This window comes from Amblyomma mixtum, chromosome 10 (assembly GCF_055824585.1).
Source record: "Amblyomma mixtum isolate Tamu chromosome 10, ASM5582458v1, whole genome shotgun sequence".
NCBI lineage: Eukaryota > Metazoa > Arthropoda > Arachnida > Ixodida > Ixodidae > Amblyomma > Amblyomma mixtum.
In genome coordinates this window covers 4,076,421-4,096,132 of record NC_143021.1, presented here as the reverse complement: position 1 = coordinate 4,096,132, position 19,712 = coordinate 4,076,421, and the positions used below count along the sequence as shown (strand labels likewise).

At 50.3% G+C, this 19,712-nt stretch overlaps 1 protein-coding gene across 1 annotated transcript; it reads left to right on the top strand.

Annotated features, from left to right (window-relative positions):
* Positions 1–728: 728 nt before the first annotated feature.
* Positions 729–8,685, top strand: LOC149325012 (uncharacterized). The gene is made up of 3 exons (XM_089564163.1): positions 729–1,977; positions 8,298–8,483; positions 8,648–8,685. Exons 1-3 carry the CDS (start codon positions 729–731, stop codon positions 8,683–8,685), a joined length of 1,473 nt encoding a protein of 490 aa, XP_089420289.1.
* The last annotated feature ends 11,027 nt before the right edge of the window (positions 8,686–19,712 follow it).

The window sequence follows — 19,712 nt, the reverse complement described above, 5'->3', positions numbered from 1 at the left end:
GAGTCCCTTTCGTAAGCCATGTTGGTAAGGGTTGAACAAGCCGTGAGTGTCTAGATGTTTTACTATGCACGTATATAATATATGCTCTATTCTTTTGCACCTGGAAGATATCAGCGATATTGGACGGTAGTTGGATACAGCGCTGCGCGAACCAGATTTATGAATAGGTACAACAGACGCAACCTTCCAGTCGTCAGGAAGACAGGAATGATTCAAAGAGTTATCAAAAAGAACTTTCAGGAATGGGGATACAGAGCATGCGGAAGCCTTCACCAAGGCGTTTGGAATACAGTCAGGACCAACAGCTTTTGAAATATTGCCACCTGGTGTTCTCAGGTGGCGCTGAAGTGTCTTCGAAGACGTTGAAGTGTCTCGCGCTGGCTGGCTGGCTGCTTGCTGTATTCTGCCGGTTAGCGACCTGTCGCCCTATTTTCCGTTACAATATCCTTCATTATCTGTTCAGAGTCAAGCAAGGGTTCCCTGCTTTTTATAGCGTCGACCCGTTTCCTTAATTCGGCTATGTCCTTATCTTGGCGGGTAATGTGCTGAAGAATTGTCATACTGATCTGACATTGTTTGCACCGACTGCTCAATGTTCTCCACCGTGCACTTCAATGTCATAAGCTGTTCCAGTTTGTCATTTGTGCTCATGAACAAGCTGACATAATCAGTTTCCTGCTCCGTGTTCGACCTGCCACTTTGGCTGCCCCTTGCGCCTGCATGGCGACATGATGCATGCCCAAGGCCTACCTCCCGAACACGGGCTTTTGGAGTCTGCCAGAGCACCCACCCATCGACCTGCCATGCCAGCTGCAGCCTACTACACCTTGCAGAATCCGCGACTGCCCAAACCATTCCACGGCAGTCAGCTCGAAGACGTAGAAGACTGGCTTCTCGAGTTTGAACGCGTGGCCTCATTCAACCAGTGGGACGACGCCGCCAAGCTTCCAAACGTCTTCTTTAGTCTCGAGGATGGTGCGCGTACCTGGTACGAAAACCGAGAAGACGCTCTAACACCATGGCACGAGTTCCGCCGACGCCTGCTGGAGACCTACACCAGCACGGATCGTCGAGAACGGGCTGAACGGGCTTTGCAGTCTCGCATTCAGATGCCGAATGAGACTGTAAGCATGTACGTGGAGGATATGACTCGGCTCTTCCGGCGAGCTGACCCGGCCATGCCCGAAGATAAAAAGGTGCGCCAACTCATGCGCGGCGTTAAGGAGCCACTTTTCGCTGGCCTCGTGCGCAGTCCACCTGGGACTGTTGCTGAGTTTCTCACGGAAGCGGTCACGATGGAGAAGATGCTCTTGCGGCGGTCTACCACCTACGACCGGCCGGTACTCGCAGCTTCACTTAAAGAGCCGCTTCCTGCCTTCGGGGCTAACCCTGGTCTTCTCTGCGACCTGATCCGCTCCGTTGTGCGCGAAGAGCTCCAGGCGCTTTTCGGTGCTCCCCTGCCGACGGCCGGCTCTCTCGCTAGCCTCGTCCGCGAAGAGGTTCAAGCCTTGAGACCTTCGTTCCCGTCCGTTGACCCGCCGCCTTTACCCACGGAGTGCCGTCGTCTAACGTATGCTGAAGCCTTGCAACGTCCTGCGCCCTCTTCGGCGCAGCTTCCTCCGTCCAATCAAGGCTCACTGTTTTCCGCACACCCCGACACGGACTACATCGACAATCGACGATCACCCCAGCGGAAGACGGACCTGTGGCGTGCTCCAGATCGGCGGCGTCTCTGCTTTCACTGCGGGGAACCCGGTCATCTGTATCGCCAGTGCCCGTATCGACAGCTTGGGCTGCACGGGTTCCCTATCGACATGCCCCGTCCACCAAGAGGTCAACGACCCCGGGAGATCGAGGAATACGTAGCCAAGCAGCGCATGGCGACAATTCCCCAGCGGCAGTCTCGGTCTCCATCACCACGCCGACCTTCGCCACAGCCCCAAAGCTCCTCCTGGATGGCGCAGAGACGGTCGCCAAGTCCCCGCCGGGAAAACTAAAGAGAGCGACCTCAGGGGGCGAGGCCGCTGGCAATCGATGCGAACAAGACCCCCCGACATCGCGAACAGCGACCGACCGCGATTTAAAGGCAACGACTGCAGTACCTGAACTCGGAGATCGATTCTCGTTGGATATACCCGTGCTTCTCGATGGCTATAAGGTTAGTGCTTTGGTGGACACTGGCGCTGATTTCTCGATTTTAAGCGGAAAGCTAGCGGCGCTTCTTAAAAAAGTAATGACGCCATGGTCCGGCACGCAGATTCGCACGGCTGGCGGACATGTCGTAACTCCGCTTGGCCTATGCACAGCAAGAGTCCAAATTCGCAGCTCCACATTTGTTGTCAGCTGCCTAGTTCAACCTGACTGCTCCCGTGACTGTATCCTTGGCGTTGATTTTCTCCGAGAGTATGGAGCTATTATTGACCTCCGAAAGCGCACTGTCACATTTTCTACCGAGAAAGCTGATGTTTACTCCGAGGACTGTCCACGCCGCGCCGCCCTTCGAATATCCGCCGAAAGCGTTTGGATTCCGCCACGCGCCAGTGTTTTTGTGAGTGTTCACTGCGACGGACTACGTGAAGGGACAGCGGTTGCAGAGGGCAACCTGTCCCTTTTGCTCACCCACGGCATCTGCTCAGCGCGAAGTCTCCTCCATCTCCGCGACGGCTGCTCTGGGCTGCTGGTGACTAACTTCTCTAACGAGCCCCGGCACCTTTTTCGTGCTACTGCCATCGCATTCGCCGACCCCTTAGCGGAGGTTTCTGAATGTTTCGCGTTCGAAGCTGTTAGACCTGTGCGCCCATCCCTTGACATCAGCCCGGACCTTTCGGTGACTCAACAGCGAGAACTGCGTGCCCTCCTACTCGAATACGCTACCTGTTTCGCTTCTTCGTCGAAAGTCCGGCAAACGGCTCTTCTCAAGCACCGCATCATTACGCCCGAGGATGCCCGCCCCATCCATCAGCAGCCGTACCGTATCTCACCGAAGGAGCGTGAGGCGATCCAAACGCAGGTGACGGAGATGCTTTCAGATGGAATCATTCAACCTTCCAGCAGCCCCTGGTCTTCACCTGTCGTGTTGGTGAAGAAAAAGGATGGGACACTCCGCTTCTGCGTGGATTATCGAAAACTGAACAACATCACTAAAAAAGACGTCTACCCGCTGCCTCGTATCGACGACTCGCTCGACAGACTTCGTCGCGCCCAGTACTTCTCCTCCATTGATTTAAAGAGTGGGTACTGGCAGATAGAGGTCGACGAGCGGGACCGCGAAAAAACGGCGTTCGTGACACCCGACGGACTGTACGAATTTAAAGTGCTACCTTTTGGGCTATGTTCAGCGCCGGCAACTTTCCAGCGGATGATGGATACCGTTCTCGCTGGACTAAAATGGCAAACTTGTTTGGTTTATCTCGATGATGTCGTCGTATTTTCCGAAACCTTTGCCGAACACCTTGAACGCCTGAGGACAGTATTAGATGCCCTCCGATCGGCCGACTTAACGCTAAAGCCAGAGAAGTGCCACTTTCGGTACAAAGAGTTGAAGTTTCTCGGTCACCTCGTGAGTGCCGATGGCGTTAAGCCCGACCCCGAGAAAACTGCTGCCGTCGCCAACTTTCCTGTTCCTGCAACAAGGAAAAGTGTGCGACGTTTTTTGGGTCTGTGCGCATATTACCGCCGCTTCATCGCCGACTTTTCAAAAATTGCCGCACCCCTGTACCACCTCACGCGCAATGATACACAGTTCGTGTGGGCTGCCGAGCAGCAGGAGGCTTTTGCCGAGCTGCGCAGACGACTGCTAACAACCCCTGTTCTTGCGCACTTTGATGAAGAGGCTGAAACCGAAGTCCACACCGACGCGAGTAACGTCGGCCTCGGCGCCATACTCGTCCAACGTCAAGGTGGCGTGGAAAGGGTCATCGCGTATGCAAGCCGCACGCTTTCTCGCGCTGAAACAAACTATTCGACCACAGAAAAAGAATGTCTTGCGGTTGTGTGGGCAACCATGAAATTTCGTCCGTACCCCTACGGCCGCCCGTTCAAAGTAGTTACCCACCACCATTCGTTGTGCTGGCTTGCCAATCTTCGCGACCCATCGGGGCGCCTAGCCCGACGGAGCCTCCGCCTCCAAGAATTCGACTACACCATTGTGCACAAATCTGGCCAGACGCACGAAGACGCTGACGCACTCTCTCGCGCGCCCGTCGGGCTAGCGGATGATAGCATAGAGGACGAGAGTGGTTTTATTGGAGTTGTCAGCGACTTAGACCTAATGACCCGACAGCGAGCTGACCCAGACCTGCGACCTATCATTGATTATCTGGAGGGCCGAGCTTCTGTCGTACCCCGACAATTTTCTAGAAACCTGCCGGCCTTCTGTCTCCGGAACGGCATTTTGTTTAAGAAAAACTCCAGCACTGTTGACCGAGCGCACCTCCTCGTCGTTCCGGCAGATCTCCGCGCCGATATCCTTCTTGCTTGTCACGATGAGCCGACCTCCGGCCACTTGGGCTTTGACCGCACACTTGCACGCGATCGCCAGGCGTATTATTGGCCCAAACTTTCTCACACCGTCCAGCGTTACGTCTGAGGCTGCCGCGATTGCCAACGTCATAAGGCGCCTCCTCTCAAGCCAGCGGGCTTGCTCCAACCTATTGAACCGCCTCGGACGCCTTTTGATCAAGTCGGCATCGATCTTCTGGGCCCATTCCCTGTGTCATCGGCCGGTCATAAATTGATCATAGTCGCGACCGACTATTTAACAAGGTATGCGGAAACTAAGGCGGTGCAGCGCGGTACGTCATCTGAGATCGCCCAGTTTTTTATGCAACAAATCATGCTGCGTCATGGCGCACCATCCCACGTAATCACTGATCGAGGTACGGCGTTTACGGCACAGCTCATGCGCGACGTGTTCGAGCTCAGTCACACGAACCATCGCAAAACCACTGCCTATCACCCACAGACGAACGGGCTCACAGAGAGACTCAACAGAACGATCGCCGACATGATCGCAATGTACATAGACTCGCATCACAAAACCTGAGACGAGATTCTACCGTACGTCACATACGCTTACAACACGGCCACCCAGGAGACTACCCGATTTACACCATTTCGTCTGGTCTACGGACGTGACATTCAGACGATGCTGGATGCAATGCTTCCATGCTGCACTGATGACCACCCACTCACGCCAGACGCCGAGCAGTTCGCTCGGCGCGCCGAGGAAGCACGTCAACTTGCTCTTATTCACATTCAGCGGCAGCAGAGCACGGATGCGCGCCGCTACAACCTCCGTGATCGGCACGTCGATTACCATCCGGGTGACCAAGTTTGGGTGTGGACCCCGGTACGCCGCCCAGGCTTGTCTGAAAAACTGATGTGCCGCTACTTTCGACCGTACCGAGTTTTGCACCGCGTCACCGAAGTGACCTACGAAGTTCTTCCTGACGGGACTGTGCAGCCTCAGCGTCGTCCACCCCGCTTTGAGGTTGTGCACGTTGTCCGCATGAAACCTAGTTTCCGCATGAAGCTAGTTTTCGCGTGGGACACCTTCGCCCACCTCCCTTGTACATTTTTATGTGCTTGTGCTGTTTTTTTTTCTCTTTCCACTGCCCGTACTGCAACCCCGCTTTTATGTTTGTTTTTTTTGGGGAGGGGGAGTAATGCCACCTGGTGTTCTCAGGTGGCGCAGAAGTGTCTTCGAAGACGTTGAAGTGTCTCGCGCTGGCTGGCTGGCTGCTTGCTGTATTCTGCCGGTTACCGACCTGTCGCCCTATTTTCCGTTACAATATCAATACGCTCAAGCAGCACCTGTATTCCGTGACAGTAAAAAACAACATTTTCCATGGGCGGTACATCAGCAAACATCCTTTCGAAACTGTCGTCACGTGCCACTGACCGAGTGAAAACAGATTTGAAATAGGCATTAAAATACTATGCTTTCGCCGCGGCATCTGTTATGACAGCTTCATCCTCTTCGAGCGGTGGAATAGATATGCTATCACTTTTATTTCTTTTTATGTATTTCCAAAATTCCTTCGGATTTAGTTTGATCCTTGAATCAAAAGTCTCCAAAAAAGTTAACTTGGCACTTTCTATTGCATCCTTCACGGTAGTGGTTATAGCTTTAAGTTCACTGAAATTCTTTGGTGTCTGATTATGTTTGAACCTACTATAAGCTTTCTGCCTCTTTTGTGTTAGTGTGCATAAACGCTTTGTGAACCATGGCTTGCTCCTATTCCGCCTGTTTGTTAAGGTCCAAAATGGGACAAAGCGATCGCGTAGTGCCAGCACTTTATTCTTGAAACAGTTCCAAAGCTCACTTGCAGAACAAGTTTCCGCCAGAGTTTTGAATACAGCAAATGATGAATCGAGTGCAGCATTAATCGCCGGCAGATTGGCTCTACCATAATTGTAAATACGTCGACTACTGTTTCCTATTTTCACATAATCAAGATTCATTTCACAGATAACAGTGTTATGATCACTTATACCGGGAAGAACGGAGGTGAAATGAACACGTTCCGGCTCATTTGTTAGCAAAAGATCCAGTATATGGCTTCCTCTCGTAGGCTGTGACACAGTCTGAGTAAGAGCGAGTGTATTAACAAAATTGGCCATCACATCATTGAGCCCATGACCCGTACTAGAAAAGCCCGCTTCTTGGTTCGGTTAAAGTCAGGGAGGTTGAAGTCCCCACCAATAATAATAAAATCGGACGTTATTGTACCGGGAATAGCCGTGAATTCTGAACATGTAGCCACTGAGCTGCCTGATGGCCAGTAGAAGGAACATACGGATAGCGTTTTACCATTCCGAAGGTGTAATTGACACCATACTGTTTCACACAAAGAGTCACCCACAAGAATTCTGTTTGAAGGAATACTTTCCTCGACCAAAATGAATACCCCTCCGCCATGGGTATTCCTGTCTTTCCTGTACGACCTGAAGTGATCCGGAAAGACTTCCCTATCTGCCACGTCACTGTCCAACCATGATTCCGTACCAATAACAACCGATGGTTTCACCATGTCAACTAGGCTACTGAAACTATCGACTTTATTTTTGATGATGCGGCAGTTTACGACAAGGAATGAAATATTCATAGGTGAATGATCACCGGGTCATTTTAGGGGAACTACTTGGTTGGCGCTATCATCAAAGATGTATTTGTTATCATCCAGATGCAGGACGTCGTATGTGATGGATACTTTTGAGCTATCGTTTTTACGAGCCTTAGCGAAATCCCAAAAATTCCGTCTTTTCTTTCGAATTGCCTCTAATAGTCTTGGGATATGCTGATTTCGGTGCCCTTTAACATTTTCGCGTTGTCCAAAATTGCTTCCTTTTCTTTGAAAGATGCAAAGTTAAAAATTATAGGCCTAGTGCCATCTTGCTTATATTTCCCAATTCTATGTGCTCTTTCTATTGTGGTAGGATTAATGTTGAACTTTGTTTGGCATGTTTCCTGTACAAGACTCTCAGACTCGGACCATGATTCGCGGTCACTAATATCCTTTATGCCGTAAAAAATAAGGTTGCAACGCCTGGCTCGGTTTTCAAGGTCATCGACTTTTGTAAGAAGAGGCTGCACGATAAGTTCCTGTTTACCATAGCTTTTAGTGTACTCAGTTACGTCGGCCTCTAACCGTGTGAGGGCTGATACACGTGTCTCCAAAGAAGAAATGCGGTCTGTTAAATCCTCAAGAACAGTCTTTTGCGCAATCTGGTTTGGTTTGGTTTGGTTTGGTTTATGGGGTTTAACGTCCCAAAGCGACTAAGGCTATGAGAGACGCCGTAGTGGAGGGCTCCGGAAATTTCGACCACCTGGGGTTCTTTAACGTGCACTGACATCGCACAGTACACGGGCCTCTAGAATTTCTCCTCCAAAGAAATTCGACCGCCGCGGCCGGGATCGAACCCGCGTCTTTCGGGGCAGCAGCCGAGCACCATAACCACTGAGCTACCGCGGCGGCTCAATCTGGTTTGTTTCAATAGTTTCGAGTTTAGTTTTGACGGCCTCTTGTCCATCTAAAATCATTTGCAAGGTTGAGGCGCTATCGGGACCGGATTTCAACCCCTACCTTTCAACCCCTACCCCAATGGATTTCAACACCTACCTAGATTTCAACCCCCGCTCCCAGCGTTCCGGCCTGGAGGAGACGGCGGGTGGTTGGCCCAACTGGAGGCTGTGATGTACTTGAACGGCATTACCATCCAGCCGTTTAAACACGCGGTCTTTTGCGCCATTCTCCCGCCCGACCTCCTCTGCCGACTCGCCTGCCCTGCCTCAGGATGTCGGCCCTACGACGAGTTGCGCGCTGCCGTCCTCACCTACTACGGCGCTCACTACTGCACGCTGCCGCTCTATGACAAGGTGGACCCGCTTTCGCCACAGCCAACGCCTGCGCCCGCACCAGCATCGCACTCATCTCAGGCTGCATCCTCGGGAAACAGCACGCCGCACCCGTCACTGGCAAGTACTCTGCCGCTCCAGTCCAGCGTCTCTGGCCCGGCTGCTTTAACACCAACCGCACCCTCGAATTCCTGCCTTCTCACCAAGGACCTGGCTCAAGACGAGTGGGAGACATCCGAAGCTTCACAACCCTTGGCTTCTGCGGCTGTGCCCATTCCGTCTGCACAGCCCCGTCGTTTGCTTTGTGCAAGTGGACACTCAGCTAAACGTGAACGGTGTCCGATCACAGATCTGGCGGTGCCTCCTCGTGAAGAGAGAGTTTCTCGCCGATCTATTTTCCAAGCTGGACTTTCCACCGCTGGGTGAACACCTTTACGACGACTTGAAGGACGCCTTCTTCAAGTTCTTGGCTCAAACCTTCCGCGCCCTACATGCCACACGGCACAACCTGCTTTGGCTACAGACGCCCATCCACCTGCGAGCTACCGTCCCACGGCTCCTCCAGCCCTGCCCTGCCCTGCCTAACAGCTGTGGCGCCTGCCCTTGGACCGTCACCGGAAGAGCTCCCTCTCAACACTTGTCCCATCTCTTTGGAGGGCTCTCTTACTTGCAGCGTAGCCCCGCTTCTCGTCACATGTTCGCTTGCCTCCTCATGCCCCTTCCCGGTGAGCCAATCTGTCATTCCTGTCGCGGGGCACACATGCAGGCCACACCAGGACCCTGTCGCTCTTAATACGCAACCTGCACCACTTATCACGGCTCCCTGGTCATCTGTCGGCTTCGCAAGGGACTCTGCCTCTTCGACAAACGAGACAGCCGCCGAAGGTGGTGGCATGCTTGCGACATGGACGCGTTTGGGTGGGCCCCATACAGCAGCACCTGTGGTCGGAGCACAAGAGCATGCCGTTCCATCCGACGCGCACGTGCCCGACTTGTGCCATTCTCCTCGACCCACAGCGGCCAGTACCGAAGCGACCACGGCTTTCCCATCAGATGAGATCCGCTCCGCCTTCGCCTGCCTTGCCGTTGTCTCGCCACTTCGAGCGCACGCGCCATCGCCTCCGCTACTACCGCTGCAGCTGCCACAGGCGACACCGTCTATCACACCCGTTGGAGCGACGCACTTCATACGCTCGCAAATCTGTACGTCGGTTTATCTCCACACACTGTCAGCACTGTCAGATTCCCTGAAGGCTGGTTTACAACCATCTCGTCGATGCTTCCTGGGTGACTTTTCATGTCTGCTGCCCCTGTCCTCACCTACCCCTTCCTGCTTTCCTCGCCCGTTGCGAAGCAGCCAGGCTCGACCGCCTGAGCTTGGTTCGACCGCCCGGCTGCATTCCTGGACTACCGACCTGAACTGATCGGCTTTTATTCCCTGTTTTTACTTTTCTGTTCGTTCAAAGTTATCTTTTAGAGTTTTCTGTGCTTTTCGCACAAACTGGTCGTTCGCGCTGGGTGGGGGTCTCTGTAGCGCCACCGTTTCGGCACGCGGAAGAAGACGAAGCGGTGGGCACGCGGAGGAGAACGCTGGCTCGCACAGAAGAGAACGCTCCGGAGGATGGGCCTCGGCCGGACGCTGCCGCCGCTGCTCTGCCGCTTTTACTTTTCTGTTCGTTCAAAGTTATCTTTTAGAGTTTTCTGTGCTTTTCGCACAAACTGGTCGTTCGCACTGGGTGGGGGTCTCTGTAGCGCCACCGTTTCGGCACGCGGAAGAAGACGAAGCGGTGGGCACGCGGAGGAGAACGCTGGCTCGCACAGAAGAGAACGCTCCGGAGGATGGGCCTCGGCCGGACGCTGCCGCCGCTGCTCTGCCGCTTTCAGTTCTCCGGCAGCCTTCAAATAAACGTGGCCGCAATCGGCTTCTGGGCGACCTCCACATGGACCTATACAGTAGCAACGCTTCACGGGTACGTGCTTACTTACCACAGGATTCACAAGAGGGTGGTTACCGTGAAAGCGGGAGGGTATGGCGAGAACTTAATAAACAGCAACCGGTCTGCAGTTGCCACGGAAGCAACCCGGCGGGTACTTACTCTGGAAGGACGAGGAGTGTTACCATGGAAGGAGGCTTTACAGCTAGAGCGTTGCGGTACGTGACCTGAAGATGGTGACATCGGTAACGGTCCGAAGGTGGTCACCGTGCAAGGAGAACCATGGGGTGAGAGTGGATAAATCCCGATCAATACCGTGGAAAGTTGATGGTATGGCGAGAGGCTGAGAAGGCGCAACTGGTACCTGCCCGCCATGTGAGGTTGCGTTGTGAGATGTGAGGTCGCTTTCATATTCTCTGCCAGAAAAAATTGTAAAGTACAAATACCTTAACAACTGTCGCTGAATCTCCCGTTAAGCAGTGGTAACCGTTCTGTCAGTTTTCTTTCTTTGCCATTCCAAGCTATATTAACGCTAGAGCGTTAAGGCTCCGGCTCTGCACAAAAGTCGATGTCGTCGTCGATGCCGAATTTGTCAGCGCAAAATAAAGTGGCCACTGACACCTATATCACCTCACCTTGTGACGTCATCGCAACCTGCCCACCCTATCTGGTTGCAGTTAAGTAAATCATTGGTCGCGAGACGTTGCTCGGAAGGAGCAGCCTGGGTCGCAGAAGTAGCCCCATCGGTGGCTGTGTCTGCAGCGGCCACCAGCTGGGACTTTGGCTCATCGCTTCACCGCTGCACCACTAAGCCAAGAATGGTATGAGGACTCTTCGCGATGTATGAACCTAAAGATCTAAATATCAACATGCTGAATATGGACGCGGCAAAGAGATATTTGGAATTTTTAATGAAATTCGACAATTTTTCTAATGCATTCGAGCTGCCTACGCGCATTACGGTTAGGTCAGTGTCATTACTTGACATCTTTATTACAGCAATCGATCGTAACATAGCGAAATCCACTGTCTTTGTAAGCGACATAAATGACCACATTTCTGTATCATTCTGCTTTAAAAAAAAAGAATGCTGACGATTGCGTTCCTTTCTAATGGGAAATTTCAGCGCAGCTCATCATCTATTTCAGCTTTTCGATAGATTCAGGCAAAGAATTCGAGCAAGACATATATGTACAATTATAGACAGCTTGTTATTTTTCGCACATATTCCTTCTTCAAGGAACACTCCAGTAACACTTCTTGATTGTCATGAAGGAAGCTTTGTGGACGGAGAAATAGCTGGATATATGGTCGACTTGCTGCACCAATGCCTGGATCTCAAAGGCGAGGTCTGCGGAAGTATTTCGCGAGGTTTTCGCAGTTTTGGGAGCCGTTACGAGCGACAGGAACGGGATGTTCTCCGGCATAAGTGGTAATAAATTTCCGCTTGTCTTCATATCTAAATTAATCTCCTCACCCACCCTGCCACCCTGGCAGATCGCAGCGTTTTTGGCACGAAATTATCAGTGCGCATGCAGCGTACATCTGAAACTACCACCGCGTAGCTTAAAGCATGGCTGAGGTGTCCACTGTTCCAGGAGGGCAGTTATGCACTTTCCCCCTGGTTCAGGTGTCCACTGAGATGAGTGAGACAGGTACTACCCATTTCCTTTCCACAAAAAAAATACCGAAGACACTTTCGAAATTCTAAAGTGTGCTTGGCGACAGCCTTGTGGCCCACCCACTGCCGCTTCCCCGAACCGCTTGGCGCGGAATCACTGGGCCGCATCGAAGCCATCCGTCTCAGTCGAATGCAACGAGACGTCTGGCGAAGGACCTGGGGTGTAGCATGGTGTAGCTGCCACCGCCGACGCGCGTGCTCATTTTACCGCTACTGTGTGACGTCACGGTTGCTGTGCACAGCTCCTGCCCCAGCGGCGCGCTGGTTGCTACAGAGGGGAGGAGGTTGCGCTTTTACTTTCTCCTTTCCAAGCTCCCGCTTCATTGCTTTCGCAGCTTAAAGAGTGTCCACTGGTGGTTACAACGGGCAACGGCGATGGCAACGCCGCGAAACGCAGAAACGGGTGCCTCAGAGCTGCGCTCTAAAACAATGCATGAAGCGCTACAGCCAAGCATACTCTTTCCATAAGTTAAGTTACCATACCTTATCAGTTGTGACTTTTAATGAGCGATCAAAACAATGCTTAGTACTGGTTATAGCACATTTTAAGCCCAATATACAGAGCTACTTCCTCTATGAAAACAGTGAAACGGAACTGGCTCTGTCACAACCCGTGGCTAACTCCGAAACATATTGCGAAGATAAGTTTAAAAACAAGATCCATCATATTTTTTTAAAGGAAGAGAATCCAGTGACTTTCTCATATTTAAGAATAACCCAAACCGTCGTAGCAAAGAACACATAAAGGTCGGAAATCAGTATCGTGCGATAGAATTTGGTTTAGCTATCGGCCGCTCAGGAATCATCTGGAATGTTGCAACTGTGACGACTGCCCCGCCGCGGTGGCTCAGTGGTTACGGCACTCGGCTGCTGACCCGGAAGATGCGTGTTCGATCCCAACCGCGTGGGCTGAATTTCCATGAAGGCGAAATTCTAGAGGCTCGTGTAATGTGCGATGTCAGCCCACGTTAAGAACCCAAGGTGGTCGAAATTTCTGGAGCCCTTCACTACGGCGTCCCTCATAGCCTTAGTTGCTTCAGGACGTTAAACCCCAATAAACCAAACCAAACCTAACCAGCAACTGTGACGACAAACGATCATGGTCCAGCAGAAAAAGCCCATTTCTTATCGGAATCATCGTGTTCTTACAGCCCACGGTAGCGTGTGATAATCACCTTATCAACGCGCAGGATTACTGGCACGGCGTCCGCTCGCTAGTTACTCCCACTATCACATCGCATCCACCCTTAGGGCAGTTTCCCATGCATGCGATTTTCGCCTGCGACACTGCGAATTTTGTCGGCCTCCGACAGCTGAGGGCCGTCGGTCTAGCCGCAGACCGCTTGCGATCGAGTTCCGTTCGGTTGGAATTCGTTCGCAGCGTCGGTTTGACTGCGCTGCGACTGACCAATGAGAAGCATCGTGACGTCATGTCATGTGCGGTCACGTGTAGCAGAAGCGGATGTAGCGGCAAACACAAAGCGTGTTTCGGTTGCTGCGCGCGCACGTGGGCACACGAGCATGTCGGCTCCTCGAGCTCTTGAAGGCACGCGCTCGTGTTTCAATGAGCTCCTTATCGATGAAGTGGAGAGGCAGCCACTTTTGTGGAATGCGAGATCGAACGAGTACGGGAAGAATATGAAAAAAACTGGACTGTCGGAAGAAGTCAGAGACGCAATGAGATAAATCGACCCCACCGGTGAGTACCACATTGTTTGGTCCATTTTCAGTTTAGTATGTTTTATTTCAGTAACGTCTAGTTGCAGCGATGGCGTATAGGTAGGGCATCCGCCTCGCGTGCAAGAAGACCGGGGTTTGAATCCTGGCGCCACGCGACTCTCCACCGGATTAAAAAAAAAACTCCGCGTGTCGATGGAATTGCATAACAAGGCTCGGAGTGCGGCCTGATTTCGGGGACCAGAACCGACAACGCACTTCCTCACCAGAACAGGATTTGACCACCCTGGTGTAGTACTTCGCTACAACCTTCTATGAACAAACCAATTAACCCTAGGCCCTCAGTCGCCAGCGGCTGCAGAGCAACTGACCACGGCGGCGGTCAGATCTGTGACGCAGCGGAGGGTGCTAAGAATCTGTGGCTCCGGACAGGCCGCCATTGGAAACTGAACCTGGCAACGTTTAACGCAAGAACCTTATCCAGTGAGGCTAGCTTAGCAGTGCTGTTGGAGGAATTAGCTGGTGTTAAATGGGACGTCAGAGGGCTTAGTGAGGTTAGGAGGACAGATGAGGCGTCCAAAGGGCGGGCATGTACTGTGCTATCGTGGATTAGCAGATAAGCGAGAACTAGGTGTGGGATTCCTCATAAATCCGAATATAGCTGGCAACATCGAGGAGTTTTACAGCATTAGCGAGAGAGTGGCAGCTGTCGTAATTAGGCTTAATAAGAGGTACAAGCTGAAGGTGGTGCAGGCCTACGCGCCTACATCAAGCCATGATGACCAGGTAGTTGAAAGCTTCTATGAGGATGTGGAATCGGTAATGACCAAAGTAAAATCACAGTACACTCTACTGATGGGCGACTTTAATGCAAAGGTATGTAAAAAGCAGGCTGGAGACAAGGCGGTAGGTGACTATGGCATAGGTTCTAGCAAGAGTAGGGGAGAGTTATTAGCAGAGTTCGCAGATTTAAATAATTTTCGGATTATGAATACCTTCTTCCGCAAACGAGCAAACAAGAAGTGGACGTGGAAGAGCCCCAGTGGTGAGACTAAAAATAAAATAGACTTCAAACTGTGTGCTCACCCTAGCATCGTAGAGGATGTGGAGGTCCTCGGTAAGGTCCGTTGTAGCGACCACAGAATAGTAAGGTCTCGTATTAGCTTAGATTTGATGAGGGAACGGAGGAAACTGGTGAAGCGAAAGGCTATTAACGAGTTAGCATTAAGAGGGAAGGTAGAGGAATTCAGAATGTCGCTGTCGAACAGATTTTCCGCTTTAACTGAAGAAGACGAACGTAGTGTTGAAACAATTAATGATAATCTCACAGCTATCGTTACAGAGTGCGCCGCAGAAGTGGGTGGTAGGATGGTTCGACAGGATACCAACAAGCTATCTCAGTAGACTAAAGATCTGATTAAGAAACGCCAAAGCATAAGGACGTCTAACTCCACAGACAGGATAGAACTAGCAGAGCTACCGGAGTTAATAAATAAGCGCAAGGTTGCCGACATAAGAAAGTTTAACATGGAGAAAATCGAGCATGCTCTAAGGAACGGAGGTTGCCTAAAATCAGTGAGGAGAAAGCTGGGCATAGGTAAAAACCAGATATATGCGCTAAAAGACAAACAGGGCAATGTCATCAGCAATATGGATAAGATAGTTGAATTAGCCCAAGAGTTCTACACAAATCTATACAGTAGCGAATGTAATCATCAAGTTACTGAGGGAGGCAGTCGAGCACAGCAATGGGACATCCCGCCAGTAACGAAGGAGGAAGTAAAGAAAGTCTTAGGAGCAATGCAAACAGGGAAGGCAGCTAGTGAGGATCAGGTAACAGCAGATTTGTTGAAGGACGGAGGAGAGATTGTGCTACAAAAACTAGCCACTCTGTATACGCAATGCCTTGTGACCTCGAGAGTACCAGAAGCTTGGAAGAACGCTAACATTATCTTAATTCATAAGAAAGGAGATGTGAAGGACTTGAAGAATTGCAGACCGATCAGCTTATTGTCCGTTGCCTACAAGGCATTTACTAAGGTAATCGCTAATAGAGTACGGACAACCTTGGAATTTAGTCAACCAAATGATCAGGTAGGCTTTCGTAAAGGATACTCGACAATGGACCACATTCACACTATCAATCAGATGATAGAGAAATGCGCAGAATATAACCAGCCCCTATATATAGCCTTCATTGATTAAGAGAAAGCATTTGACTCAGTGGAATCCTCAGCTGTCATGCAGGCATTGCGGGATCAGAGTGTGGAAGAGTGTTATGTGAAAATATTGGAAGATATTTATAACGATTGCACAGCTACTATAGTTCTCCATAAAGTTAGCAATAAAATTCCAATACGGAAAGGTGTCAGGCAGGGAGACACGAGCTCGCCAATGCTCTTCACTGCCTGCTTACAGGGGGTATACCGGGGACAGGAATGGGAACAGTTGGGAATAAGAGTTAATGGAGAATACCTGAGTAATTTGCGATTCGCTGATGACATTGCTTTGCTAAGTCACTCAGGACAAGAACTGCAAAGCATGATCAATCAGTTAGACAGGCAGAGCAGAACGGTGGGGCTAAGAATTAACATGCAGAAAACCAAAGTAATGTTCAACAGCCTAGCAAGGGAACAGCAGTTCGAAATTGGTAGCGAGGTTCTGGAAGTAGTAAGAGAATATGTCCACTTAGGGCAGGTAGTGACCGCAGATCCGGATCATGAGAGAGAAATAACTAGAAGAATAAGAATGGGGTGGAGCGCATATGGCTGGTTCTCTCAGATCATGAATGGTAGCTTACCAATATCCCTGAAGATAAAAGTATACAACAGCTGTATCCTACCGGTACTCGCCTATGGAGGCTAACGTGGAGGCTAACAACGTGGGGGATAACAAAGAGGGTTCAGCTTAAGTTAAGAACAACGCAGCGAGCTATGGAAAGGAAAATGATAGATGTAGCGTTAAGAGATGGGAAGAGGGCGGAGTGGGTGAGGGAACAAACGCGGGTTAATGACATCTTAGTTGAAATCAAGAGGAAGAAATGGGCTTTGGCAGGGCATGTAATGCGAAGGCAAGATAACCGCTGGTCCCTAATGGTAACGGAGTGGATTGCAAGAGAAGGCAAACGTAGCAGTGGGCAGCAGAAAGTTAGGTGGGCGGATGAGATTAAGAAGTTTGCGTCGATACGGTGGTCGGCACTGACAAAGGACAGGATTAATTGGAGAGACATGGGAGAGGTCTTTGCCCTGCAGTGGGTGTAGTCAGGCTGATGATGATGATGATGATATTTTTCTTAGCGCTGTTAATTGTTATGTCGATGTTCTGGTCATGAGTGATTATGCCGTCTCTCATTTGGCAATAAACGATAGCCGGCTCGGAAGGTCGACGCAGGCAACATGTTCAGTGCACGCTGTATATCTACGCAGCTGAATATGCGGATTCTCGGCGTTTTAAATAGTGGTACTCTGCACTACTTTGTTTAACGAGAACATAAAGACGCCAATAAACCATAGTGTACTGTGCTCTGCTCAGGAAAAAATTATCGAAAATGTCTTTTCCGCTCATATTTTTTCAGGGCTTATAATTGTTTACACACTGCGACGGCCAACAACGTGCACAATGTGGGCTGTCGTTTTTAGTAAATTTCTTTTCCTCAACCAAAAAACTGAAACTGTAAACTGAAACTGAAAACTGAAATGACGCCCACTCTTGTTCACGAATCGAGACTACACGCCTATGCCCGGTTAAGTACCGTAAATTTAGCCGCTCAGCGCAAGACAAATGCGTCCTAGTTAGTGTTAAGGTTCCCGGTGGCGGCGAAATGGAAAAATAGTCGCGTGCTGTGGACTGTCGGTTCGCTATAAAGGCACTCAAGTGACCAGAATCATTCTGGACCTTTGAATTTACTGCGGCAGCGCCGTTTTATTTGCTAACATTTGTGTGCTCAAATGTCAAAATAGCCTTATCCCGGCACCAACCTCGTCTTTGTTTTCTCTTGTGCTGTCACTGTTTTTGTGCTATGCATTTTCGCTCGCTGAAGTGAAGGCACGTTCAGGGGAATATGACTGAATATTCATTCAAAACATGAAGGAACCCAGCACTCGCCGAAAGTAAGAATAGATATGTGAATGTTTCTTAGTTATACTGGGCTCACTTTGCTGTTTTTAATGGAGTGTAGTTCTGTCAGTTTTGTTTTACACAAACAACTTCGGAACGCCCTAGACAATTGCTGGAGCGTGTTGAAAAGCGTTCATACTTCAATTCACATAATTAGTTTCATTTGTAGCTAACTCTCATACACTTTTCAGTTACAGATGAATGTGCTCAAAACACATGGCGGAATGTGAAGGACACATACCGACGAAAACTCAAGGACCTTGAAAGTGATTCACGGAGAGGCGCTGGAGCTTTAAAAAAGAGTAGGTGCTGGGTGCACCTAGAGAGAATGCGGTTTCTAAAAGACCAGATGGAAGTATGCCAGTAAGTATTACTGCAGTGCAACTTTCCGACCCCGATTTCATTTTACTTGTTTGCGTTAAGCAGAAACATTTAGGCATCATTTTGACAGTAAAAATGGATGGTGCATGTACCTCTTCTCAGGGTGTATTCTTCATCCACCACAATAACTGTTCACCGCGATGCCTCAATATAGTTTGTGGAGTTTCATTGCAGCTGTGATTTCAAAATGCCAGCGGTTGCGACAGAGTGATCAGTAGAGTCACAGGTGTATTCACAGTGCTGCTGTGAAAATCTATCACAACATTCTCTTAGAGATCAATGTTTACGTAATGTGACCATCCTGCAGAGGACACAGCAGCATGGAGGTGGTGGCCGTCCACGAAGGGCTTGACGACCACCCACGACCAGGGTCTCCAGCTACAGAGTCAGCATCAGCAGGCTCATTCGAGGATATTTTTTTGTGCCCCGAACTGCCGCAGACCAGCACCTCTCAGACTGTGGCTGTGGATGAAGATGAAGGCACGGCGAGCCAGTGTGCAGTGAATGGCCCACCGCAGCCCAAAAATCGGAGGAAAGCTCGAGAGGAACTGGATGCTCTAAATCCACAGCTTGCGTTTGTGCGAAGTGCATTACTGGCGCACAGGCCAACCGATGCTGATGAGCATTTCTTGCTCTCCCTGAAACCGTATGTGGCACTGTGTCAAGCAACGTGCGGCATCATATGCAGATGGAACTGCTTAACATTGTAGGGCAGTACAGCCAGGGTGTGTGTCCCACTCACCTTGTGATATCGCCAGAATAACAGAATATATAAGTGTGAAGAGATGCGGTATGTCTGGCATCACATTTATTTCACTGTACTGCAGTTGGGAAAAGAAAAGATGCCGCAAAGAAGCGATGGCAAGTTCTTACCTTGTAGGGCTCGTAGAACAATGTGCTTCACTCGATGCCCTGTGTTCAGGGCGAACAGCTGAAACAGGCTTAATTTTTTTCTTGCACACTATGCCTGTGCTGTCGCCTATTTCAAGACAACATTATCTGCATTGTTAAAAAGAGAAAAACAGATAGTAGCGCTTGCTCTTTTTGGTACAAAAGACGAATGAATGAGACCTGTTGACCACACGTGGCACACTGATGACAAAGGCGAGGAAAACTGAGCTACCAGGACGTTACAGTCACAAATATCTCGTTTCAGTTGCTTAAAAAGAGAAGAGACTGCCCACTGCATTTACGTAGCCTAGCCATGGGTTCTGAATATGCTATTGAGGAGCACAATGAGGTGTTGCTCACATTTAACTAGGTCGTGCTTTTCATCTGCCTGCAGCGCTAGGATTCAGGACATCATTGTTGGCTAGGCAGTGCTCATAACGAGCCCCTTTATGGTCTGCTGCCCAAGAGTGGTTTTGGGTTGTCGACGTGCGAGTTTTGTTAACACATTTACCTCATGGGCGGCTTGACAAGCTCGCATCTGCTTATAGACAGAGGCAATGACAGACTAAACACAAGTGGTACGGAAATACAAGGGATAGGCAAGCTCACAGCAACAAGACAATTAAAATCACTGGATGGATAATAGACACAACTCCGCAAATGTACTAGATAT